Below are 26,011 nucleotides of genomic sequence, written 5' to 3'. Positions count from 1 at the left end.
TCTCCCCTCCCTTCGCCCACAGCGTGATCTAGAACCCTCCTCTCATCCCCGCTACTCGAAGAAAGGCGGAATAACTCTATACAATAATGTAATTGTAATTATCTCTCTTGTTCGCAGACGACAGAATGAGTGTCGCGAAGCTTAATTGCGCTAAAAGCATTTTGTACAGAACCTGTATTCATTCAGGGAACAGATTTCGCGTAAGTAATTTTTTTAACGATTACAACATAAAAATGTTACTTATAGTACCAATATTTTATTTATATAATTGAGTTTTTGACATGCATAGCAAATATCGCCATGTCGGTGGACAATAATTTTTAATGTTAACAACAAAAATATTAATAACATTATGCAACGCATCATACAATTTTCAAGGCTTGATCAAGACAACAGAAGTAACACAAGTGTGTGAAAAATTAAGATAGATCAACTTCCAGTTAAAAAATAACCCACATTTTATAAATATGTGTAGTGGGAAAATATTGATAACTATGTAAACAAAATAAGCTACTTTTCCACATGAAGGAATATTCATTTCGATCATAGTTCAGCCGTCAGCTGTTTGTAGTAGGTATAGATGTACCCAGGAGCATATACTTAATATATTTATTGTCTGTGTTCTAAGATGTTAGCGGTGGCTTTAGATGAAACAGCGTCGTACTTTGAGAAGGCACCGATGAAAGAGAGAAAGGGGGAGGAGAAGCGAGCATGGTGGATGGCACATTTTTTAAATTTTATATCTCCTTTTACTTGAAATTTTGTGCCAAACATGAGCTGTCAGTCTAGTCATTATTTTGCTAGACTGATATCGTACATAAATAAGATTGACTCAGATGTGAAGCGATGAATCCAAAATTGATAATTCATCATTGCATAAATCAACCTGGATATCCCAGCAGATTTATTAGACACTATAGCAATTGAAAAAACAGCATAAAACACATAACATGGTATTGCCCCATTTTAATGAATCATCTGATTAACAAACTGACAGACTGATAAATGACTTTTCTCTGATTAATATCAGGCAGGAAGATTGTTGACTGCAGTGTAGTTTTTAACAGGTTATTAAACTTGAATCAGTTTTGAAGTCTCCTTTGCTTTGCATCTTCAGTTCATTTTGAACTCATGTGTTTGGTTGTGCAATGTACTATTGACAGAACTGATCTTACGGTGAAGCATGAGTTTTATTGCTTTACAGTGCATAAAGCTGGTAGATTTTAGTAATCTGTGTTGGTTAAAGTACTGCTGAATAACATATACTGATATAACCAAAATAGATTGCATCTGTCATTGTTAATTGTATATTTTCAGGTTTGCATACCTCCTGATTTCATATGGCTAACATTGCATCAAAAAAGAGAGACTTTCCCAAAATGGTTTCCAAGAGTCATATTTAGCAACTCAGCTGAAGAGATTCACACGTCTTGCAGATTTTTAAGAGCTTGTATAAACTCCAGGTTTGAACACATTAAATTGTTTCATTACCCACCACCACCATTACAATTAGGACCAGTGTTGTGGCTATCATCAATAATTTTGTTATGCTTATTTTGGGGGTTAGATGTAATGAACACATTCTATATTTGTGTAGGCATAAATGCGTACAATGACCTAGATATCTTTCATCATTTCAGATCATCTCAAAATAAATAAACATCATAGAGCTTTTGATTTCAACCATTCAAATCAAATCTTATTGTCTGTTTGAGGAAGTCCAAGACAGAAAATTTTCTTTTGCTCACAAACCCAACCACATATACAAACAATGAGTGTGTATATATATATACAGCATAATGGGCAGAAAGTCCATACCAAAACATTCGACACATACACACACCTACACCTTCTCACACATGAGAAACTTCCTAAGGAGGATGCCAGGTAATAAATGGCAGCCCTACAAGTCCTTATGCTTTGTATTTATGATGGTAACGGCTGCTGGCACGACAACTGTAACATTGATTTTTTTTTTTTTTAAATCAACATTGTTTATTAGGTGTGTATATAAAAAAAAATCAAATCTGTAATAATTGATACAGATTACCCTCCAACCAACATTTACAGATGTAGTCTTCTACCCATCAACATAGTTGTCAATAGTTGTGATTATAGTCAGGCTAGTCTGCCTGCTTGTCTTTTATCTACAGATTTACAACTCTCTCCATCCTTTCTCTTTGTTCCCAGATACCTTTATGTGTCTTCTGTTTGTCTTTTATTACATATCTGTATAGTTGTTCCTACTTCCATCCTTCATGTTCTGTCCATGTTTTCTACTTGTCTTAAAACCTGAGAGCACGTTCCTTCGTGAGAATGATTATGTGTTATATAAATCGCATTTTGTAATATTAAATCACCACTATTTGTCAAACACAAATGCGAGAGGCAAGGGTGGGACAAAATGTAGCAGTAATAAGCTTGTGCAAATTTATTCTGTGGCAAAGTGTAGCAGTGGTGCAATAACAGGGCAGGGTAGTGGGGAGTGGGGTTTAAGGAATACAATACTGTAATGTTTCAACTGTCTATTCTTTTTGTCTTTCAGCATATCTGCAGAAGAATATGAAAATCTTGTGGCAGACACTCTTGTATCTCTTGCAGAGTGTTTCGAAGATTTGCCAGAGAAGATTAATTGTTCAAAAGACTATGACGTCACCTATCATGTATGTCTTTATCATCTGCAGTATTCACTTGCCATATAGGCATTATTTTGTGGTGAACCCAATACTTTCTCTACACCATTTCCTTTCATTCTGACTGAAAGTATGAGATACTGAATACAGAGATTTAAACAAGCGATGCTTTCTGTTATACAAAAGCAGGATGCTTGTTCTTTTCAACATAATCTTGTCATATTGGAAGTTGCAAACCTAAACATTCCAAAGAGCATTGTCTTCAGTTAAGCATCTCATAGGCTAATGGTGGTGAATGTTGGTGGTCCTCCGAGTTGAGGGCATGGCAGGGGGCAGGCAGAGCCCAACTTTTACCTAGTCAGGTAGCCATCTTGACTAAGCAGTTGTTGTATGGGCAAGGAGGAATGGGGAAGTTAACAAACAGAGGCTTCAAACCAGAGATATTCTGTCAAGCACACTTAATTACCATTAGGTTACATTCTGTCAAACACACTACCAGGTTACAGAAACATTGTATCAAACACACTTGGCACGAAGTTGCAGATTACCCTCCCCCAGCACCCTTTTACAGATGTAGTGTTTATTTAGTGTTCCCATCATTCCATGTCTCATGAATACTGGCAAGATTTTCATCATATGATACTAATGATTTGATCATTTCAGGATGGAGTGTTAACAATTTCACTGGGTGGATCTCTTGGCACATATGTCATCAACAAGCAATCACCAAACAGACAGATATGGCTTTCATCACCAAAAAGGTGAAGTTTGGGGCTGACTGCTTAAAGTGCTGCAAACTTGAGTGCTGTGTTGAAGTTATGCTAAAGTTTTAGTACATTTGAAGTGAGAAGAGAAGTCTTATAATTTTAGCTATAGGTGTCATTGACCACTATGGCATCAAGGTAAAAACATAGTCTACAACCAGTAGGAGCAGGGAACTGTATGTGGTTCACCATGTCTATGCCACAGTATGTGGAACATAGAGCCTATCCCATCCATCTGTTAGGTGGATTTTTCTGGTGACTCAGGTATGTCTCATGACCTTTTTAAAGTTGAACGTCTAACCATGAAGTTGTCTCCCCATGGCAATAGTGACCTTTTGTTAGGTAGTTACTGTGAGTGCAATGTGCTGACTTAAATAATGACTGTAGTTTTTCAGCAGAGCTGTTTTGATTTTTGATGCCTCTCATCAGACCCACATAACCATTTTGGTGAGTCAGTAAGAAAAATGCTTATAGTGAGATAAATTATTTGCATGCTTTGTTTTATGTTACTGTAACAGATGGTCATTTTGAAATGTGGTTTTCAGTGGACCCAAGCGGTATGATTATGAGGATGGCCGATGGATCTATCATAGAGGAAGAGAGGGATTGCATTCTTTGTTGGAGAAAGAGCTCTCAGAGATTTTACAAACACCAATCAACCTTTCATCATGTTTCTGCTATAGTTGATCAGCTATTTTTTGTGCAGTGACTTCTTTCCACTTTTACTGGTTTTTTTACTGTTTTTGTTTTGTTGAATGCCATAACTCTGACCATCCACTATCATAGACAGCAAACTTTGATCATTACCAGATGTCAAAATGTGTCGTGTCAAGCTACAGCCTCACTAATAAAGGCTGCATTCTTATAGCAAAAGACTTTGACTTAACAGCACTGGAAGCAAATATATTAGGGTCAAAATGAGCATGAAAGGTAAAGGCTGTATTTCTGATCTTGGGGTATGAAACCATGAACAACTGAACAGTGGGACTAGGTGGTCCTGTTTTGATTTGACGATTTACCAATTTGACCAAATCGATTCAACAACTTCCATACTCAGAGCTACAGCAAATCTACCAAGAAAAGATATATATCTGTTCCTTTGAGCGGCAAATATTATCAAAACAAAATCATATCTATTCCAAAAATCTTTAGTACACAGAAATTTTATCATACCACATTTTACAAAATACTTGAGGTAAAGGAGAAATGAGCTAACATAGTTATGAACACATATTTACACACATGTACAGAATCATAAATTAATATAAAAAAAATCTGTAGAACACAAAATATGAGACCATTGAAAATCATTTGCATGAGACAATTAGATTATTCATGCTCAACACTTGTTTTAGTTTCACTTTTGTGAAAGAACATAGATTCATATTTTTGCTGCAAAAGTTGCTAGTTTTAATTCTTTATGGGATTTTAGTGCCCTTATGATTGCTTTCAACATTGAGACAAGCTATAAGCCAAACAAAATCTACACTGTTGTAAATGATGTCTGAACTTTATAGCAAGTCGTCATCAGTTGGCCTCAGGATATGGGTACCTGATGATGTTACTTCCAGCTCTCACCAGCTTCCTCATTTAAACATTGGGTTTCTCTAAAGGTAACTAATGATGGTGGTTTATGACAGGGGAAATTGTTGGTGATAAGAAAAAAAAGAGATTTAAAGAGAGGGGAAATAAAAATTGATGTGAAACTAAATTGATAATAAATGATGGTGGTGGTTGAAATTGGGAGAGAGATTTAAGCAAGGATAGAAGGAAAACAGAATGATTACGAGTACTTGATACGGGGGTTGTAATTTTTTTTTTAAACTGTATTCATAAAGCCCCTATGGGTGGCAAAAAGAAAAAATCTTGGAAGTTTGACAAAAAATCTTTGCAGGCAACCTACTTGTATGGAGAACTTATCCCACTTAAACACCTGGGGCATATGCTGACAGAAATGGAAGGAAAAAAATAGGATCAAGATTTACGACAATATTTTTGCCACATATAAGGGTTTTCAGCCAAACATAAACACCACACTGTGTGGCTTGATCATGTACCTGCACCTGTATGACACACAGTGAATGAGAAGATACTGCAATGCTTTCATTTTTTTTTAAATGAGTAGGATAAGACTTAAAATTTGAAAATACTAACTAATGAGTCATGTAACCTGTCACTGTCACCTCAAGCCACTGGCCATCTGTATCAAAAACGCTGCAAGTAAATCTGGATGCACTATCAAAGTACACACCATTTTGAAATAACTCTTAAAACTTAAATTATTTCAATGCTTTCATACTGAGGAATGTATATGCCATTTTCAAAAAAGTTCAAGTAAACATTTACTTATGAATTGTCTCCTGACATTACAGGAAATGAGGTCCATCCAGAAGAATATGGATAATGAAATACCCTGATACCAAAAGTTTATGTTGAAGCCCTCAGGACTGTATAAAATAGTCATAAATTCAAAGGCATTAAGAATGATACTTATAGCAGCATAGTTCACGACAAAATATGTAGTCCTTAGAGGAGAATATGGCAAAGAGGAAAACCACATCCCACCACCAACTGAAAAGGCAACAATCTTTACAAAATAGAAATTTTAAAATAGAACATTCGGGATTAAAAAGATTAGGTTCAAGGAAAAAACCTGAAAAGATGTGAATGAATCACTAAAGCATCACAGAGTAATGTGACAATTGTGAAACACAACATTGGAAATGTGCTCCTAATATGAAGTCCCCAGAAAATGGGACTGCACTCAATAATGACAACAAATTATCATCAATAAAATAAGTGTGTTAACATCAAATGTAGATAAAAGATATCAGCTATTGCAAAGTCTCAGCATACAAAAACACACGTATAAATAATTTTATGCTTGCATAACTTTTGTGCCTCTTTGGAAGGATTTTTCTTTTTTGATTGGATGGGGTAATTAGTATTCTAGGAAGGTAATTTCAGATTTTGTTTCTTTTAAAGGCCAGTTTCCTTATTAGCTCAAACAGTCAATAATTTATATTAACAGTCAAAGCTGGCACGATATTGTGATATTATCTGTGGTGATGCAGATATCTCAGAATGATGCATTTGGATCTACAATCATTTTTCTGTTCATGATGCAATTTCAGCACAATAGAGGTAGGACCTTCCTGAAAGCAAGGATTTTGTAGGTAAATGGAACACAGTTTATGATTCTGAGGATTAATGCCACGGTAAAAATGAAATAAACACACACGTTTATAGGAAAATATTAACACATTTTGTATGTGTATGACCTATCTGCTTCATCCTGCATCTAAATCTTATGAAATGGAGACTTACTGTTCGAAGAATGCATTTTCTTAGGATGTGGAAGATGCTGGTCCAGAGGGTACAAATTGATTTATTTGAATATTTTCTTTTTTTCAGCTTGGAATAAACTGTCCACTGAATACTTTGTAATGACTTTACAGTGTCACCTTAATGACATCACTGTTTTTGTGGAGTACATATCTCCACCTAATCAACAGATCTAAATCTGATATTTTGAACCATGAAGAATTAGCACCAAGCTTTGGCCATCTATTGTCAATACACTTCACATATCTTGATTCTCCCATCTTTTGTGCATTCTCTTTTGTAAAGCATTGAGCTCGCTACCCAATGAGGGTTAGGGTTATCATTCCTTTCATTCTATAACTGATGCCTGAGTTATCAGTCATGGGGAGACATGATCGACCATAGCAGACCATAGCAATTAATGCTCTATGTAAGTGTTCTTTAATAATAAATAAAAATCATCTGAAGTCCTCAATATGATACTGTTGAATTATGCATAGCAGCCAATTACTGATGCCTTTCTAAAGAAAAGAAAATGTAAAGGTTTCATTAGTCTTTTGGCTGTATATGCAGTTCACAGTAAGTCAAAGCTAGTAAAAGATCAGATGTTACTCGCATAGTATTTTTTACCTTACTAAATAAATCATTTTTCATACGTTGAAAGTGAGAATTTTCCTGCCATAAGCCTAAGTAGTCCTCGAATCACAGACCTTCTGATCCAGAATTGATCATACTAACCACCAATTTCAGCACCTCACCACCTATGCTCTTAAACATACGTCATATTACTGTCATATAAAGCACGGCACTATGTGCATTTCCGTGAAGTTTAAAACCGATGTCGCACAAGCTCCAGTTAAACTCTGCGGGAAAGCATAACCATGTACTAACCAAACACCATCACAGATGTTAAACAAATGCTACATAAGCAGAGTTTGTGAGACATTCCAAATAGATATTTTCACAGATATCCCATAAGTTCTTAAATGTGGGATGTTGCTTGATATTTTCCCACATCTTTATGCAAATCCCCAATATAAATCACCATCCAAATACGTTGAACATATACTACACAAGATGAAGAGAAGTTTGTGCAGTGAAGGGGTTGTAGCCTTGCAGTCTAACTAGTCTCAGAGGCTCAAACAGGTCTTCCAGAGGAAGAAACCTGTCCCAGTCCACCCAGTTCCAACCTGAGACAACATAAACATGTGTACATGCACACACACACACACAAAATATAAATTTGATACTAATGTTCCTAGACAGCTAATAAATATTTACTATTTTATAAAACAGTTAAAGGTTTATGCTTTCTAAATGAAGTACAGTCTCTTTCTGTGCTCATTTGGCAAAAAGATAATAATAAATGGAAAAGAACAGAAAAAATTTGCCTTACTTCAGCTTATCAAATCAAAAAGTGGGTCAAAACTAAATCAAAATTATTTTAGACTAAACGGAATCATCTTGTTGCTTCAAATACTGGAATTTTTTTATGCAGAAAATCATTTACTCCCATATGACCAGTTTTATTCTACTTTCTTGACTACACTTCATGCTGACCCATTTTGTTATTGGTGTGAGTTTGTTATTAAAGTCAGTGATGTCTGACATGTTTGCGTGTAATTAAGAGTGAAGGAGAAGTAGTCGCAAGCAGGGATAAAAGATAGCAGAAATATTATAAGCCATTCACCTTCACATTTATCAGGTTCAAGATTAGTAGGATCAGCCATGTGCTGCAAGTCTACATGACCCTGTACGAACAGAGTGATGTAGTGATAGTTCTCAGTGGGGACTACAGCATTAACAACTGTGGAGTAGCGTATCCCCACCAGTCTCATGCCTGTCTCTTCTTCCACTTCTCGCTGGCCACATTCTTCCCAGCTTTCCCTGTTGAACATGCACAACTGAAAATGTCAACATTTTCCAAAAATTATGTGTAACATAACTTGACTGAAGAATGATGTGTGTGAACAAAGAAAAAAAAAAACATAAACCGTTGTGGTGCAATAGGATTTGCAAGTAAATAAACCATCAATTCCTTTAATAATCTTTTATTAGACCTTTTATGAGTTAAACTTTATTTATTAGTTGATTTTTTTATCCAAATTACACTTTGCACAAGACCTCAATATCTTGTTGGACAATCATCTGCAATCTGGTGATATCATAAATCTTAAACAAGACGGGAATGTAGCTAGTATTGAACATTATTTCAATTCAATCTTTACTTCCCTTACCAAATGATGTCACCCCCTCCGAACCTCGCGATTACTCAGGTACACAAATCGGTGGATGATAAATGTTGATGAATAATTTGTCAGCGTATGTGGGAGAGAGCGGGAGAGAGGTATGTTCTTTACATCCATGCCGTCTCTGTAGTGAAATACACAGTTCTAACGTGTTTCGCATAACATGACTTTGAGGGGGATGGGCTTCCGATCGTGGGCTGATGGACATTTCCGGGACCGAATGTCTCGGTCCATACAAACTTAGATGCTCACCCGAATTCAAGGTGCCCTCCTGGCAATGCATACTTTCCTGCCCCATGTAAACCTTTTCTTCGACCTACTAGGACACAGTTTGGATGTTTTGAACTCATGACAAATACACCAACGCCAACTTTCGGTCGCTCTCTTTGAATCATACAGCTAGCCATTCTCAGAATGAGTATGTGCCTACGTGACTTGTAACCGATAATCTGTCCTGTTCTCAAATAGACTCCGTTAGCAAACATTCCGTTTAACCAGAGGCATCGCGCATTAACGTATAAAGCTTTCAATTCAAAGACGTGAAACTGGATTTGCTGTCTTCAACCTCGCCTTTGGTCTTTAGTTCTGTCATAATGTTTGTAAACTCTAAAGAATGGGACATAACTCATGCCACGACAAAGTCTGAGAACTCTTTACAACTAAAATATGGGTTCAAGCTATAGCCAGTGAACCATGAACGTGTATAGGATATTAGTGGTGACACCACGAACTTCTATATACGACCATAGTGAAACCAACTACATTCTACATATATTTTTGGACATGTCGAATACTTTGAATATTCTCTAACAAACAAAACAAACAAAAAACCCCAAAAAACTTTGGAATGCATGTAGGCTTAAAATGACCAAGTACACTTAACCAACACTCAAAAAACAGCAAAACCCGATATCGAGCTACTGGCATTTGCTAATTATAATGCCGCAAGCATTTCTGCTGCACCCTTGGAATCAGCCTAGAGAAGACGCAGAGTGGTCGGCAGCTCATGCCGGTTCATCGTGTTCAGTCTACAAAAATTGTTCAGCTCCTTGGTTTTCAGTTATTTCGTGTTAAGTCGAAGAAAATTGTTCCTCGCAGCTTATTTCCGTTGTCTGCTTTTGTCGTTTTGGGTACTTTGAAAATGTCTAATCAGGTCATTGAAAGCGACTAGAATTCTTTTTGCTATTTGTCATGATGAGACCTGCACCAAACCCCTTCTTCCATTACACAGATTTTATTGCACGTTTGTTTTTTGTTTTTAACGACTGCTTTGCGTGCACGCGAAAACGTGTCTACGTAGCGTAACAAATCAAAATTATGCGATCGTGAATTATTGATTTAAAATCGGTTATTCTACATTAATGAATTAATATTTAGGGGTGGGTGGGTGGGCGCATAATGATAATACGTCAATTTTGCTTTCATATGTCTTTCGTTATTTCAGTCGTCATGTCTTTCCTCCATATCGGAGAAACGTGGTAGCTTTAGAGCACAAAAAGAACCAATCAACGCAGTGTCGTCCAAACCCCGGATGCGTTCTGCACAGTATGGCATCCACTCGTGGATAGTAGAGCTGGGGGACGATGTTTCTGTTGTCTCTATAGCATTATATTCGTCAGTTCATTATTGCAATACGAGTACCGAAACTTTCTTTCCAACTGTTATCATTATACAACCACACAATGTCAGATCCTCCTTTCACCATACGGATTCACACAGAAAACAATCAAGATATGGACTGGATGGTTCAACCTGAGGAAGTCACATTTCGTCAGACCGTGGTATTTGGCTACATCCTTTCTTATTGCGAATATACCAGAGCATTTAACCAACATATCAACATACCTTCCATCATCTATTAGTGAGGTATTACCAGGGCAGATGACATGAGCGACCAAACATTCAGATGCTGCCCGATCACTGACGTATATTGAAACATGCATTGCACATCCTTTTACTTAGCTGTGAGATTTCATCGATGATAAAATTCTTCATTATTAATATCACTATTACTTTTACCTGTAAATCTAAGTGAACTACTTTAAAACAGAGCAAAACTTCTATGAGTTGATGATGAATATGGTATTTGTAAATAATATTATAACTTATAAATAGTAAACATAGGAAACCAGCATGATAGCTTAAAATGTGGTAAGTATGATTGAATTTTTTTCGGGGAAAGGTTTTGCATCTATCTTCAATTCTGTCATTGTGAAGTGCAGCAGAAAGAGGTGGAAGAAGTCATAGGGTTTTGCATGAACAGCTGGGTATGTCAAAGGTCTTATTTAAACCATCCTCATTCCCAAGTTGAATGAGCTTAAAGATAACTGAAGGGGCTGATGGTGGCATAATGTATGTCTATGAATCAGTTCATCTGATCTTTTGATCAAAGTCATATAAGATTTAAAAAAAAAATCAATATATATATATTATTTGTTGTCTTACAGTGTAAACTATATATGGAACTGAAATCAGGCAAATTAGTGCCCTCAACCATGACCCCTAACCCTGAAATATTGTTTGGACTAAGTGGACAGACTGCCCTTCCTGAAATTTGTGGTCTTTTTTCTACCTGATATCTTTCTCTAGTGATGGCGGCAGATTCTTTCACGATTTATAGCTATACACATTCGAAGATGCTAAATATGACAGGACTCAGTAATCATATAACTTTGTGTATCACTTTAATTTTTTTCAGGAGGTAATATCACAAGTTATGCCTCATGCCACGGTCACAGCTTTTGAATGTGAGCATGTCAATTTCATCTCTTTTTAAATTAGACTATATTTGAGATAAATATAATATATTTTGGTTAAAACATGTTTGTGTGTATGTTAGAGAAAAAGAAATCACATAGGCTTTATGGTTCATGCTTTTTTATATGTATGTACATGCTAGTATTAAATGCATTTATTTATGCAAGTTTGTGTAAAGCAAATGTTAGTAGGTCCATTGGTCTGTTTGACTAAAATTATGAAATTAAGGCAACTTTGAAAGGTTAGTTAAGTTGATGTGTATTTTCTGTTTTGTTGCTGTTAAATGCTCTCTCTTTCCCGGGATACACATCACTTGAATTATTCAATACACAACTGTCGACTTCTTCATGTTATATTTTCAATGCTTTATTTTTGGTATTTTTTAAAATCTCTTTTGCCAGTTTGTTCTATTTTATTAGTGACTGTTCTCATAGATACTGTGATATGTAAAGCACAGTAAATATGCCCCTAGTGCTGAGATACAGCGCTATATAGGTGAATTATCATTTATTGTTGTCGTTTAATGCAGATGAAGATGAAGATGGGGACCATATAACAGTGAGAAGCGATGAAGAAATGAGAGACATGTTCGCAGCAGTATGTTGCTTTCTTTGACGTCATGTTTGTCCCATTCATTTTTTTAAAAAATGGATGCAGAGAAGTGTCTCTTAGTTTTATGGAGTGTATTTTTATTTGTGACGTAAGCAAACAGTTTATTCAGAAAAAGTTGTGCTCTATTAATTTTGGAGTTGATAGACATTTAAGAATATTGTCACACAACTCAATTTGCATTTGGAATGGAATTTTATATGCTCATTGTAGGCTTCCTTTCACAGCTTGTGTGTGTGAAAAAGTGTGTATGTTTGAGAGAGAGAGAGCATGTGCATGCTTTTAAAGAGAGAAAAAGAAAGAAGATAGGCATAATATGCTTGGATGAGTTATCAAATAATTGACCTCCTGTGTGCACAGTACTGATAGCAGTAATACAAAATCCGAATGAAATGATTTGTTTTAGTGCACAGGGTTGATTTTGCAGTATTTCAGAGAACTCAGTGAAGAGGACAGAGCTCGAGGGTTACTGCCACCACTTATCATTTTCCCCAAAAGTAAGCTGTGTGTTTTCTTTACAGCTAGACTTTATTGTATTTTCCATCATATATATTATGTGAAAGTTTTATGTATGCTCATGCATTGATTTGCCCCCATCAAACAAAGTTAAATGGTCCTGTACACTACATGTACTTAACATTTACACTTGCCAGTCAACTATAGTGAATGTAGACCTTTCTCATACTAAGTGCACAGTTGACCCTGATTGCTGCATCACAGAGTTGCCTGTGTAATTTGCATTCTTGCAGCAGATAGATTCTTGTAAGTGCAACAATGATACCGAAAAGCAAAATCCACTACAATAAAAGATGTGATATTTTGGGACATGTCTTTGTGATCACAACTATGTATGAGTGTCTTACACATGGATTTGGAACAGAGTATTGAGAAGTTTTGTAAAAAATTAAAGCACATACCAGCAAGAAATTATTATTGCCCAGTTTCTTAATGATTCATTCATTTTTTGAAGAAAGATTTTTTCCCCTCAAGGCCGTATTAATGTGTAGTTATATTGTGCTTGGTTCTGTTATCTTATTTTTCATTGTTGAGAAATAATTTTGTTTATGCTTGCAGTGGGCAAAACACCACAAAACAGAAACATCCATGGTCTCAAGGTAAGACGTACAGTTTACTTCTTACAAACTTTATTTTACCCTGTTGTAGAAAGAGAGCTTGTGTGTACTTGTACATGCATACATGCATGTATATTATTAGAAATTATAACAGAGTTTCAACCATTTTTTAAATTTTTAATGTTGGCATAGAAATGAAAAAAATGTTTTGAATAAACCATTTAAGACATATTTGTTCAGGTAGCAACATTATTGATATTTGCTTAGGTTACATGCAGCAAAATCCAGATTTTTTTATTTACACCATCATTTCTTCTGATCCTCAGTGATTTTTGATTCTCTTTAAAATTTGATACTGTGCACATAATTTACAAAATTAAGCTTGTTTTGTCACTGTTGCTGATAATCCCATTCTTTCTTCAGAAAATTGATGAGGATTTTCTTTGTTCACAAGTAACTTGTACAAAGTTAGGATTCTTTATATATTAGCATGAACTACTGATAAAGCCATCAGACAGAGTTGTTTGGTAATTCAAAAGTTGACTGATTTGGCTTGTTTTTTTCCCCCATAAGCATAACTTAAACTTTCTTACTTTAGTATTTTCACACAGTTTTTGGATTCCTGAAATTGCATTTTTTATCACCCATATGTGTATGAGCAAAAAAATTATAACATTTGAGAGTATTGCCATACGCTAAAACCTAATTTCATGTGTGTAAGTTACAAAGCTAGAAAGGGCAGATCTGTCCAGCTTGGGTAGCTGCTTCATTACTGCACAGGGGAGGAAGTGATGAGAGGCTGACGAAAGACTGTGATGTGGAAGGCTTGCTTTTGCTGTTTAAGGACTGTAGTATCTGTTTTCAATATTGTAATATTTGTGTGTATTGTATTTTTGTACTAAGGAATAAAAATTGAAAAAAGGTTTTAAAAATGCTTGCAAAGCAAGAAATAAAATGTTTACCTTTATCTCAAAAATCAGTATGTTAATGTGTGCAGATTAAAACAAATGCAAGTTCACAGGCAGGACAACCTGTATCGACAGAAACAACAGGAACTACTGGTCTTCAGACAATACTTCAATGTGGAAACATCAATGAGACACAGCTACAACGCCTAGAGCCCGTGGGATCAGGGAACGGGGGACATGTTTATAGGTGCCATAACATTACAAGAAGATATTTTTTAAATCCATTTTTATTTATTCAAGTAAAAAGAGAGCGAAAGAAAGATGTTCATCTATCCACACATTTGTAATGCTCGTATGTCTGAACATCCATGTGTAGCCATTTGTTTTAATATTTTAAAATGCACATTGCAATTTTTTTATATTAAAGTTTTTGTTTAATGATTTTTATTCTAAGTATAAGCACATTGTTTGACAGTACATGTTTTCTGAAAATGCAATATGATCTATGCTGTTTGACAGAGCACTGCACAGGCCATCAGGCAGGATTATGGCTGTTAAGGTAGAAACTGCTGCCTTTCCATGTACTCTGCTTGCCATTGGTATTGAAATAATTTTCTTATTTTGACAACATAGATGCTAAATTTGGTAACTCTTTTTTGGACTTTCCTGAAGTTTTTGGAAAATAGTACATGAGAAGTGAAAGTTAGCAATTATTTGTTAAAGTTATCTGTTAGCAGTGTAGAATTTAAAGTGTTCATCAATGCATTGATGCTTTGTTTATAATCTCAGGTGATCCATGTGACCATATTCATGCTGTCTTTTTTTAATCCCAGGAAATACAGCTGAACATATCACATGCAGTGCAGAGGCAGATCATATGTGAGCTTGAGATTTTGTACAAGGTAACTGCTAACAACAGAACAAAACCCTTGAAATTCATGCTTATGGTCACATAAATATGTGTCGACACAAACACAGTATTGTTCACATATGTGACCTGCCACCACAGAATGAGTCCCAAGTTGGAAATTTGAGATTTTGCAGGTTGTGTACTTTTAAGGTGAACAGGTTTTTCCCTTTCTTTTCATACCAAAGTTGTTCCCCTAGTCCTAAAATAGAGTTTGAAGTGCGTCCGATTGCACAAAGTTGACCCTAATTACTTGTCTGGGCCTCTACTACAAAACTGCTTTGTGGAACTTTTGTGGTGGCGAGTAACTTATGATAAACTCATGCATTGACTTAAGTATACAAATATTTGAAGACATAAAATGTTGAGCTTAATACTGAATAAATTTTGCATGACCGTGTTTTTACATATGACTTCATATCAGGGTTGTTTTTTTTAATTGATAATAATACAGTACTTAATACCATAGTTCTTGAGATAGAAGCTGTAAGTGATCTTGGACTTCGCTTATTTAGTACAAATATGAGTTGGATGCCATTAATCTCAACTGTCTGCAATGCCAAATGAAGGGAAAAGGCATAAATTATAAAAAAGAGGGTGATCAATTAAAAAATTTACTTGCAACTACGTTTTCTAGATTTATGTTTGATAACTTTGTTTTCTGGTTAATCTAGTGCAACTCAAGAGCCATCATTGCATTCTATGGTGCCTTCTTCACAGAGAATCGCATATCTATTTGTACAGAATATATGGATGGTAACTGATGTTTTTTTGATTGAAACTTTTGAAGTTAAGTTTGCCTTTGAATTTACTTACCCCTGACCTATCTGAGGTGAAACAACAAATGTGTTGTTTTTTTTTTTGTTTTGGTTTTTTTTTTTTTTGTTAGGAAGAAAAGCAGTTATTTGTAGAAAAACAGGATGACATCTTGATTTGTTTCAAAGGAGAATACAGAAAAAGCCATAATGAGTTTAATCACATATAGAAAAAAAAAATAAAATGGGAAAATACATATATACACACATGCAAGAAAACAGAACAACCCCACACCAAAGTGAGGTAATGAGACGTTCGTAAAGGAGATAATAAACAAAATACATCCGCACACACTGCGGCACAGTACTGTCGGAGTTCTTGCCCCCTGAAGCCTTCAGGCCTAATTTGAGAACACTTTGTATTCTGTTTACACTGTCTCCTTCAGTTTCTATGGCCTTGCACGACGCTCTCGCGCTGACCACCACTTCACTATCCGTCCGACGTACACTGAGACCTTCTGCTGGTCCACAGTCCGAGCTGCCTCGTTGACCACACGACGGAGGACTGGACGACAAAAGCGACGGAACAAAGAAACGAAGGGAGAAACGTAGAACAGTTGAGACTCCGCACACACTGGGGCGGAATGGGCGCAGAAGAATGAGATGATGAAGTTGAAGAAATGCAGCGACGACAACACAAGGACAGGGTCGACAAGAAGATCACACGAAGAAGATATGAAGAATAAGACCTAATACAGTCCTATTGGAAGATGTAGAAAGTCGAATTAACAAAGCCTGGCTTGCATTCCACACCCTACGACCTATCTGAAACTCCAAGGCTTTATCTTTACACGCTAAGATCCGCATCTTTAACACAAATGTAAAGTCAGTCCTTCTATACGGATGTGAGACATGGCGTTTGACAAATACCATCACTAACAAGATACAGACATTCAGATGTCTGCACCACATCCTCAACATCAGATGGCCCGAGAAGCTCTCCAGTACAGACCTGTGGGAGAGAGCCAACCAAAAACCTGCCAGCCCAGACATCAAGAATCGAAAGTGGGGCTGGATCGCTCACACCTTACGAAAGCCGGCCGATAATTTAACAAGACAAGCTTTGGGCTGGAACCCACAGGGAAGGCGCAGGGTTGAGAGACCCAAACAGACATGGAGATCAGTCGACAGAGAACCGGAGATAGCTGGTCCCAACTGGAAAGGGACGCCCAGAACCGTGTCCATTGACGGGGTCTGGTTGTGGCCCTATGCTCCACTGGGGGCGAATAGGAACAAGAAGAAGACAGTCCTATTGAGTTTTCTTTTCCAAAATTTAACCAACAAAAAGGGTGCGCGACCCGGCGATCACATCCCTAAATCAACAAACGGTATACTATAATACAACTCCTTTCTTAGACTAGCAGATACAGTTTTAACTCACTCACATAAATGCGCAACCTCTCATCCGCTAATTGAGTCTTCCACGTGTAAGAAAAAAAAAGGAAAAATCGCCAAGAAATCACACACTCATCCATGCGGCTTGTGAAGTGTCCTGGGCTCACCCGTTCAACAACGAACAGAACCAGAAGCCTACTCACGTCTCGCGATTATGTGGACCCTTCTTGTCACCAACCGGCTACTGAATCCGCATCAGCTCCACGGATTTCCACTGGCTCTTAGTGGTCGCTACTGGCTACTGTGTCACTAACAGTACCAGCCTTCCAGTCCACCCCTAGCCTAGTGGTCACTCCTGGCTGCTTGCCGCTTTCACAACCACCCGCTCCTCTCAGCGTCTTAGGAAGATGCCCCGAGAGACGCTACGCTCTGATGTTCGCTACATCGTTTCCAAGGGGCTGGAACCAATGGCCAGCGCCCACAACACCCACGCCACTCTAAAGCGCGTGAAGGCTTTTCGCGCCAACATTGCGGACAGGGTTGGGAGGGGCAATGAACAGCGAACCCCTATTACTACAACAAGCAGCAGACAGCATCAATCATGAGCTGATCTGTAAATTCTGCATGCAGTTCATGAAACATATATATGGCTTTCATGTTATTTCAGTTTACTGAGAAGTTCCTAAAATATTAGTTGATTTTGGTTGTATCGGGTAATTTGCTGGAAAACTAAATCCCTGAGAGATAGCCATGTCATAATCAACAGCAGGTGTGAAATAGGTCTTGAGGCTAGTACTTGCCTATGCCCTAAGTCATAACCAGTAGGCTTGCTTCTGTATCAGGCAGTTCACTGGACAAGTACATGCCTATTCCTGAAGCTGTGCTTGGGAGGATTGCAGCCTGTATTGTTGAAGGTCTTCTGTACATGTGGAACCTCAAAATTATGCATCGTGGTAAGTGTCAGTTCCTGTCATGGCTATTAATTGAGTTAATGTTTTGGATTCTTTTATTTTGAATACAGTAACACTGAAATTCCTTTTTTCAGAATAAGCTAGAATAATTTACTTTGAAAAGCACAGACCAGATAAGAGAAACTCATTAAAACTTGCAGACAGCAAACGTATTCCCTGCCAGAGGCCTTTTTGTTATTGAAATCTTTAAGATCAAGTAAACATATAGAGATGTAACAAAAGAGTATTCTTGTAGAAATTGATATTATTCGGGTTAGCCTGTCAGTTAGCTTTTGTTGCTAGATCTTTCTTGCTGTGAAAAGATAACATGGAGTGAGTCATTCATATTTTTGTGTTTAGTCTTGACATAAAATACCTGAGGCAAATAATTGTTTGTGAAGATGTGAAGCCCTCTAATGTGCTGGTGAACACAAGTGGTGAAGTCAAGCTCTGTGACTTTGGTGTCAGTGTACAGGTGTGTTCTAATGTCATGGCTCTGTGAAAAAGCTTGTTGGTGCATGTCTGTTACATACTGTTTCTCTTTTTTTTTCATATTTAAAAAATATACATTTTTTTTTAAAAAAGAAATAATCCTAATTCTGAAGTTTTGTTGTTGTCTATAGTTCCTTCTATCAGTCTGTACATTTACAGACATTTGCTTAGAGTCTTTTTTTTCATTTTGACTGTTTTCATGTCAAAATTCCAAAACTAAATTCCATTAGGAGCTGCTGTTTTTGAGTAAATGATTGTTTCAACAGAAAAGTTTAGGTCTGTCTGCTTTGAGACCTTAATCTGTTGAACATGTCTGGCTTGAGTTTTATCATTTTGTTAAAAGTTTTTCTAATTATTTCACCTTTACAGTTAGTGAAGTCCATTGCAACAACTTTCATTGGGACCAATGTTTACATGGCTGTAAGTTTTATTTTATTATTATTGTATTTTTTGCTGTCGTCTTGTCACTTGTCTTTATCAAATGTCTTCCTCAATTTTTTAAAAATATTTTCTTCCTGCATCTATATATTTTTTCACACTTACACATTAAATCAACATCACGTTACCTTACGCCTTTTCCAAATCTTAAATTAGTTAAAAGAATCATCCCCACAAAATATTTACACTACATGTTTAATAAAATGATAAACAGAAAGGACTTTCATAGGATACAATTTTAGTTACCTTGTGTATAAATCAAGTCTCAGAATGCTTTAAAGGTGCTTTTGTGTTAAAATATGTTTCTCTGCCTTGATGCAGCCAGAAAGGTTACAGGGCAAAGATTATGGAAAATCAGCAGAAATCTGGAGCTTAGGTGTCACTTTGTTTGAGGTAATATTAAAGAAAAGAAGTAGCTTTCAGAATGTCAGAACACTCACTGTGATGATGTTTCTGTGGTGTTATGTAAGCTTCATATATTTAGGAAGGTGATTTTGTTTCAAAGAATGTAAATTAAACTGGAAAATAGTTGTTATTGTGCTTGTATTAGCTTGTGCACAGTCATTAATATTCTGATACTTGTATGTATTATGAAAGCTAGGCAATATTATTATATTTTGTATTGTTTCTAAACTTTCTTGATCAGCACACTGCAGCGCTCAGTTTTTTTTCTTTTTCAGCTAGCAAGTGGAATCTTACCATTTAAATCAGTAAGTTTTATGATCATCTTTTAACAGCATAGATCATAATTAAATAAAGCAATCATACATTCAGAAGATTAACTACTTATGGTTGTCATTAGAATTGTATTCTCATCTATCTAAACATTTTTATTTTGTGTAATATTTTTCTTTATTCTTTTATTTTAAGTACTACTTCCTCTATCAAGCCTAGTCTTTTATTGTGCATTGTAAACTGATGTTTTTGTGTAATTATCAAAGGTTGATTAGTAGTTGTGTTTTTGGGTAATGCAAGCTTGCATATATTAAGATTTATTTGAGACATTTTTAACATAAAGTTTGTAATGCAGAAATAAGATTGAATGCTATAAATTGTTGTTTTAGAGAATGTTGTTTTTCCTTGCAGATAAATCCAGATATAAAGGTAAGAATGCAGACTGATGTCAATGTTCAATGGCTTTCAAGCATTAAATGTACTCTCCAGTACAAGTCTTTCAAAATAATTTGCTGGTAGACAATTGAACTTAAATGTATACAGCTATTCATATGGAAGCATATATTCTTTGACAAGTGATTCTGTATAGGAAATGACCACAGCATTGGTGCTGAGAAAAGAGAGATAAACAGTATACTTCTTGTCCTTGCTTAATCTAGACTGTGTTTGATTTGCTCAGCAGTTTGTGTTTAAGGCTTATTTTACATTGCATCAGTTACATCATAAATAATGTTCAAGATATATAACTCTATAGAAAGCCTATTCCATTTTTGAATATAGCAGTTCCTTACCTAAAACTAGATAGTTCTTGAGAAGAATTTTTTTTTTTAATATCCAGCTTTTGGTTTGCAGCAAGCCATCAAATCCAAACCTCCCCTCTCCAAATTTCAATGTATCAGGATTAAGATAATGTTTAACATAGTTGGGTCATAATATTAGATGATGATTTTGCCAGTGATTGTCATCTCTTGAGTTTTCTGCCATGTTTGGGGTCTGCTGAATTACAGCCAAATTCTAAACTGAAGCTTGTTTAGAAACCATTAGAAATGAGAACTGAATATTATGTCATTAATCATACAGAAATATATACACTAAGCATTTTTAATGTTACAGCCCTTTCAACTTATGCAGTGCATCATTGAAGAGGTGAGTATGTGTTCTGATTTATCTTCACGTTTTGCATGGAAAAGTGCTTAACACAGTGATTACAGCACAGACATCTGCTGCCAAAGGTACACACAGTTGCTGGCATAATATCTGCATAGCACACCATGTCCCTCGGTTGACCTACGTGTTGAATGGGTTGAGTTCTTAAAGAGTTGAGGAAAGAAATGCAGTGAGGGAGAGGACATTGGCATCTATCATCAAATAAAAGCTGGTACCAAGATAACAACATGTGACTGAAAGGAACTAATTTTTTTCTTATATCATAAAAGCCTAGGTAACATCTCTTTGAAACAGGTAAATAAGGTCATCTGTAACTATGATGTTTAAAGTTTACCTGAATGAAAAGGGTATACTGCTCATTGCAGAATTTCAGGCCATTATATATAGATATATCAGTCTTTAGCACTTAAAGCGCATGTGAAGGGGATACTTGTGGGTGTAGTCTGCCTCCTGGTGAGTAACATTGAGGAATCTATCACCATAAAGCTTGTTTCTTTAGATAGTTAATAATAAATCTACATTTTAAAACTGTATGATATCTGAGCTAGTCTTGGTGACCCTAACATTTCAAATTTATTTTCCATGTTTGCTGCTTTTGCATCAGTGCTTAAAATAATATTTTAGAAGAAATGTTTTATCATCTTCCAGAGTACACTTGTGTTACCAGTGGATCAGTTTTCTCCAGATTTTATCCACTTTGTTAGCCAGTGGTATGTGTTTTATAGCATCAATAGTTTGTTTTCTTCAGTCTATGCATCTTCTACATGTAGAAATGCATTATTGCATGCTTTTTTTTCTTGTTTCAGTATCTTAGTAGGTTTTTGTATTTTTCTTTCCTGAAATTTATAAAATGATAGAACCTAAAACTTATAAAAATCATAGAACCGGTGTGTGTGTGTGTGTGTGTGTTTAGGGGGGAAGGTATGTGTGAGAGAGAGGAAAAGAGAGAGCGTGCATGTATGGGTGAAAGAGGGTGACAGAGGGCATTGAGCACGAATGTAGCAATGACAAGAAAGAGACACAGTCAAATTCATATCTGGTTTGTGTTCACAGTATGCAGAAAGATCCTGATAAACGTCTGACGATCCCAGACATAATGGTAGGAGCTATTCATATTTTATATATGTGGATGTGGGAAAGCATTATCGAAGAGCTTAAATAGAAAATTTACCTGAACTAAAACTTTTTCCATAATGTTAAATTACAAAGCACCCTGAAATTGTCTGGTTGGGTCATGAGCACCACCTTTTATTCATCTCTGTCATTCCTCTCATGTACAAGCATACCCAAAGAGGGAAAATTTTTTTTATATAATTTGTATCTTAAGAACTTGAAGTTTCATTCACATTTATTGCATAATGTAATTGGATTCCAATGCCCCAGGGGGAACAATCCTGTAATTATTTTTCCCTTCAGCAAGGCACAGGAGGCTCTCATGTTTAGTGAAGCATGCACTAAGTTGACAAGAGAACACCATCATGCTTCATGGACCATGCAATAGGTCAATAAGAGAACCTAACTCATGTGCAATGATATTTACATGAAGCAAACATCATTCAGCACTCGGTGATTTGTGTACAGATTTCATAGCAGCACATTTGCTCTGGGTTTTGTATTATTCTGTAGATGACCTTTATAAAAGCTTTTGATATTCCCCTGCTTTCTCTGTATTTCATTTTCATCACGTTAGGTTTTTTGTTTTTTTTCCTTTTAATTTTTTTATTAGTTTCTATCAGTATTTTCATTTCATTTTCCACATACTAAAGATTTTGCAAGTTTTTACTGCCAAAAATGTGTATTAATGAAGTATTGATGCATGTCATATTGATAATATGGGAGCATTGATTTTGATGACCAGTACTGGTTATCATGCTGCTGGAACTACAGTGAAGTGATAATAATCATGTAGTGATCAATATGCTTACAGAACCATGAATTCTTGCGGCGGCACGGTGATGATACTGCTGTCGTTATCAGTCAGTGGGTGCGATCTCGAATACAGGACATGAAATAGGCTAGAGGCCCCTCATCATAGCTTATGTCAGCAACAAAATATCTGTGTGAGTGTGGCATAGTGCATTTGTAATTGCCCTTGTGGACTAATAAATTTGTATTGTATGCATGTGTGATCTTGACTGAAATTAACTTGCACATTGTGGTACTCCTTATCATTAGAGAATAGTAAGATAAAAAAAAAAATTCAAAACCTCTAAACTTTTTTGTGATATTTTGAGGTGCATAAAACTGTATGTCTGACTATTGGAATAATAGGATGAGAAATCATATTGTATGAAAGTAAGTAAATTGAAAGATCTGTGGGTTGAATATCCAGGTTTTAGTAGAAAGTTGATGATGCTTGAAAAGGGTCAGTCTTGGCCAGTTTTTAAGCTTTTGCGATTATGGAAAGACTTGTGATGATCTTCAGATTATATTTGTGGGCATTAAATGATGAAATGTGCAAGGGAGCAGGAACCTGCTAAAATATGGGAAAGGATTTATCTAAGGCAGAACCTTTTTTTTTTTTTTTAAAAAAAAAAGTGTATTTTGTGATGGGATTAGCAGATGATGCATTTGCGGTTAATGTGACCTCTCCAAATGTTTGATGGCCTGAGACCATTTAGGAACTTAATAACAATGAATGCATGAATTTAATGGTCAAAAAGCAGTTAAACTAATTTTTTTTCTATGTTTTTAGGTATGAGTGTGACTTAATTCATGATTCTTTTTCACCAAACTAATGTGCATGTATTCGGTGAAAGGTGACATAAGAGGTCCTTTTTTACGTTGTATGTTATCATGTTGTTAACATGGCATTTGAAATAGAAATTGTGCCTGAAGTGTGTGTATAATTGTTGTGAATGAAGCTTTAATAAACCTGTCATGTGTGCATGTTGATGGAAATAATTTATTATATATATTATTTCATAGAATTATTATAGCATGAAAATTTCAAAAGAATATCCTAATTCATGAATCGGTTATATACCAGCAACCACAGCTGATTTTCTCACCTCCCTTCACTGGATTGAATCTATTTTTTCCTGCCGGACAGTGAAAGTTCAGCCTTTAAGGCCACACAAATTACGTGGTGGTAATGCTGTAGCAAAGGCTTAGTGTGGCCAAATTATATATGCAGATTGCAAGAACATCAATAAACCAAAATAAAGTCCCAATTAACAAAGATGTCATGCATGCATGTTCGTGCACACACCAAGCACATGATTCAGTAACCAAAGAAAAAAAAAATTCAAAACCCTCAGAAAAATTTGAACATTTAATTTATTGCATGTGTTCACAGTTATTGAAACATATAAGAGGCCTAATTTTAGGTTTTTATAGATACAGTTTTATGGAACAAGAAATTTGTCAATGTTAACAAGATAATGCATTACTCATCAATTAACATGTGGTACGGTGACAAGAAAAAAAAATCCAAAAAAGCAGTCTGCCAACTAAGTAAATTCTTTTAATTTTATAAAGTTGTCATGATCTTTTTAAAGTAACTAAAAACTTTCACTGCATATTAAGTTCTCAGTTTCTTATGGCAACACTCTAGTCATATTTTGTATCAAACTTCATTTGTTTTAATACATTTTTATGCTTTCAGGATTCATCCATTTGCCTAAAACATTTCATGCTACATTTCTTTCTTAAACTATAAATATTTTATAACATAAATTCTTACAGATATAGCAATTACAAAATATACTGCTTTCTAGAGATAAAGAATATAGCACAATAGCTGTATGACATCTAAAAATGTGTTATTGGAAGGATCTAAATTTAATGTGCATTTTTTGTCAAACTTCTTACCTGATGCTTGTTAATATTAAATTGTGGGTTGAAAGTACAATCAGCAGAAATTTCTACTTCTAGATCTTGTTCACCACTGCTGACTGAGTTACTAATAAATTTGATGCCTAGAAATTTCAAGCAGGCAAGGCCGATGATGGTCGCTATGGGAAGAGTGAGTGTGAGAGAGAAAGGGAGGTGCATGACCATGAGAGAATACTATAAATAGTCTTCTCATTATCTCACCAGCCTTCATCATTTTTGCAAAACATTTCCTCCAGAGGTATCCCTAAATCATATATCCTGTTGATGTCACTGCCATTGATTCTTACCCAATATTTGTTGGATAGTGTTGAGCTGATGATTTGAGACTGCAGTCAGGTTTATACAGCATTATTAAAAGCCAGTTGATTTATACTTGTAGAGCTTCTCAGAGCATTCCTTGGTTACCTTAAATTGGACAGGATTTTTGTTGTTGGTCTTTGCTCTAAATTACAATTTTATTTGTGCCTTACTATATCACAGTACAGTTTCATTAAATTGGCCAGTGTCTATTGTGATTCACACTTTCATTAAGTGATAAAATCATAATCGGTTGCAAGGCCATGTAGCAAAGTCTGCACAAAAGTGAAACCTGTGTTCTTTTCCTGTGATATTAACTGCAGTGTCTTACAAGGAAATGATTTTGGAAAGGTTATTCTTTTAAATGTTTATACAGTTTTACAATTTAGGCTGATTCCCAGAGACTTGTGTCATTTTTCTATGCATGATGTACAATAACTACTTTGAAGGCAGAAAGTCTTTCTGTGATTCAAATTTTCACAGAATTATTTTAGTTGCACTGTTTTAAGTAAGAGTGACGATTAAAAAATCCTTTGCAATATATATTTTGTGTATGTGTGTTGAAACAGTCTACCAATGGAGTTATTGGAAAGTTTCAATCCATTTTTGTAGGTTCAATTGACTAACCTTCTTTAATTAAAAAAATGCATGCCTTTAAACATCAACATTCTCACCTGTGGACAGGAAGAGACTAGTTATTTCTAGCACTACTTAAACAGCAATATGATGATATGGCAGTATATCTATAGGGTAAACATGAAAAACAGATTCTTAGTTTCAT

The 26,011-nt window shown here is 35.7% G+C and overlaps 3 protein-coding genes across 3 annotated transcripts; 2 read left to right on the top strand and 1 right to left on the bottom strand.

Annotated features, from left to right (window-relative positions):
• Positions 1-69: 69 nt before the first annotated feature.
• Positions 70-4,270, top strand: LOC112553543 (frataxin, mitochondrial-like). Its single transcript, XM_025220827.1, has 5 exons — positions 70-200; positions 1,318-1,463; positions 2,546-2,663; positions 3,297-3,394; positions 3,943-4,270. The coding sequence occupies exons 1-5, from the start codon at positions 126-128 to the stop codon at positions 4,082-4,084; spliced, it is 579 nt and encodes a 192-aa protein (XP_025076612.1). The 5' UTR covers positions 70-125; the 3' UTR covers positions 4,085-4,270.
• Positions 4,271-4,529: 259 nt separating this feature from the next.
• LOC112553544 (nucleotide triphosphate diphosphatase NUDT15-like) lies at positions 4,530-9,623 on the bottom strand. The gene is made up of 3 exons (XM_025220828.1): positions 9,223-9,623; positions 8,412-8,608; positions 4,530-7,911 (listed from the first exon to the last, which is right to left on the bottom strand). The coding sequence occupies exons 1-3, from the start codon at positions 9,453-9,455 to the stop codon at positions 7,790-7,792; spliced, it is 552 nt and encodes a 183-aa protein (XP_025076613.1). The 5' UTR covers positions 9,456-9,623; the 3' UTR covers positions 4,530-7,789.
• Positions 9,624-10,378: 755 nt separating this feature from the next.
• LOC112553541 (dual specificity mitogen-activated protein kinase kinase 5-like) lies at positions 10,379-25,773 on the top strand. Its single transcript, XM_025220825.1, has 19 exons — positions 10,379-10,751; positions 11,669-11,717; positions 12,257-12,324; positions 12,764-12,833; positions 13,411-13,451; positions 14,407-14,564; positions 14,837-14,876; positions 15,151-15,219; positions 15,899-15,980; positions 18,217-18,327; positions 18,726-18,799; positions 19,186-19,236; positions 19,576-19,647; positions 19,935-19,964; positions 20,341-20,358; positions 21,043-21,075; positions 21,745-21,806; positions 22,150-22,195; positions 23,024-25,773. The coding sequence occupies exons 1-19, from the start codon at positions 10,653-10,655 to the stop codon at positions 23,108-23,110; spliced, it is 1,260 nt and encodes a 419-aa protein (XP_025076610.1). The 5' UTR covers positions 10,379-10,652; the 3' UTR covers positions 23,111-25,773.
• Positions 25,774-26,011: the final 238 nt, after the last annotated feature.

The sequence above is a fragment of the Pomacea canaliculata genome, linkage group LG13, assembly GCF_003073045.1.
Source record: "Pomacea canaliculata isolate SZHN2017 linkage group LG13, ASM307304v1, whole genome shotgun sequence".
Classification (NCBI taxonomy): domain Eukaryota; kingdom Metazoa; phylum Mollusca; class Gastropoda; order Architaenioglossa; family Ampullariidae; genus Pomacea; species Pomacea canaliculata.
The sequence above is the reverse complement of the archived record's forward strand: the minus strand, read 5'-3'. Positions and strand labels throughout refer to the sequence as shown.

Bases quoted from the DNA above. Each gene is read 5' to 3' on its own strand.
- LOC112553544 (XM_025220828.1), bottom strand. From the start codon at position 9,455: ATGTTTGCTAACGGAGTCTATTTGAGAACAGGACAGATTATCGGTTAC. The intron at 8,609-9,222 runs GTGAGCATCTAA...CATGTTCAACAG, and splicing joins GGAGGGCACCTTGAATTCGG to GGAAAGCTGGGAAGAATGTG. The intron at 7,912-8,411 runs GTGAATGGCTTA...ATGTTGTCTCAG, and splicing joins TGAACCTGATAAATGTGAAG to GTTGGAACTGGGTGGACTGG.
- LOC112553543 (XM_025220827.1), top strand. From the start codon at position 126: ATGAGTGTCGCGAAGCTTAATTGCGCTAAAAGCATTTTGTACAGAACC. The intron at 201-1,317 runs GTAAGTAATTTT...GTATATTTTCAG, and splicing joins ATTCAGGGAACAGATTTCGC to GTTTGCATACCTCCTGATTT. The intron at 3,395-3,942 runs GTGAAGTTTGGG...TGTGGTTTTCAG, and splicing joins TGGCTTTCATCACCAAAAAG to TGGACCCAAGCGGTATGATT.
- LOC112553541 (XM_025220825.1), top strand. From the start codon at position 10,653: ATGTCAGATCCTCCTTTCACCATACGGATTCACACAGAAAACAATCAA. The intron at 14,565-14,836 runs GTGCCATAACAT...GCTGTTTGACAG, and splicing joins AACGGGGGACATGTTTATAG to AGCACTGCACAGGCCATCAG. The intron at 22,196-23,023 runs GTAGGAGCTATT...ATATGCTTACAG, and splicing joins TGACGATCCCAGACATAATG to AACCATGAATTCTTGCGGCG.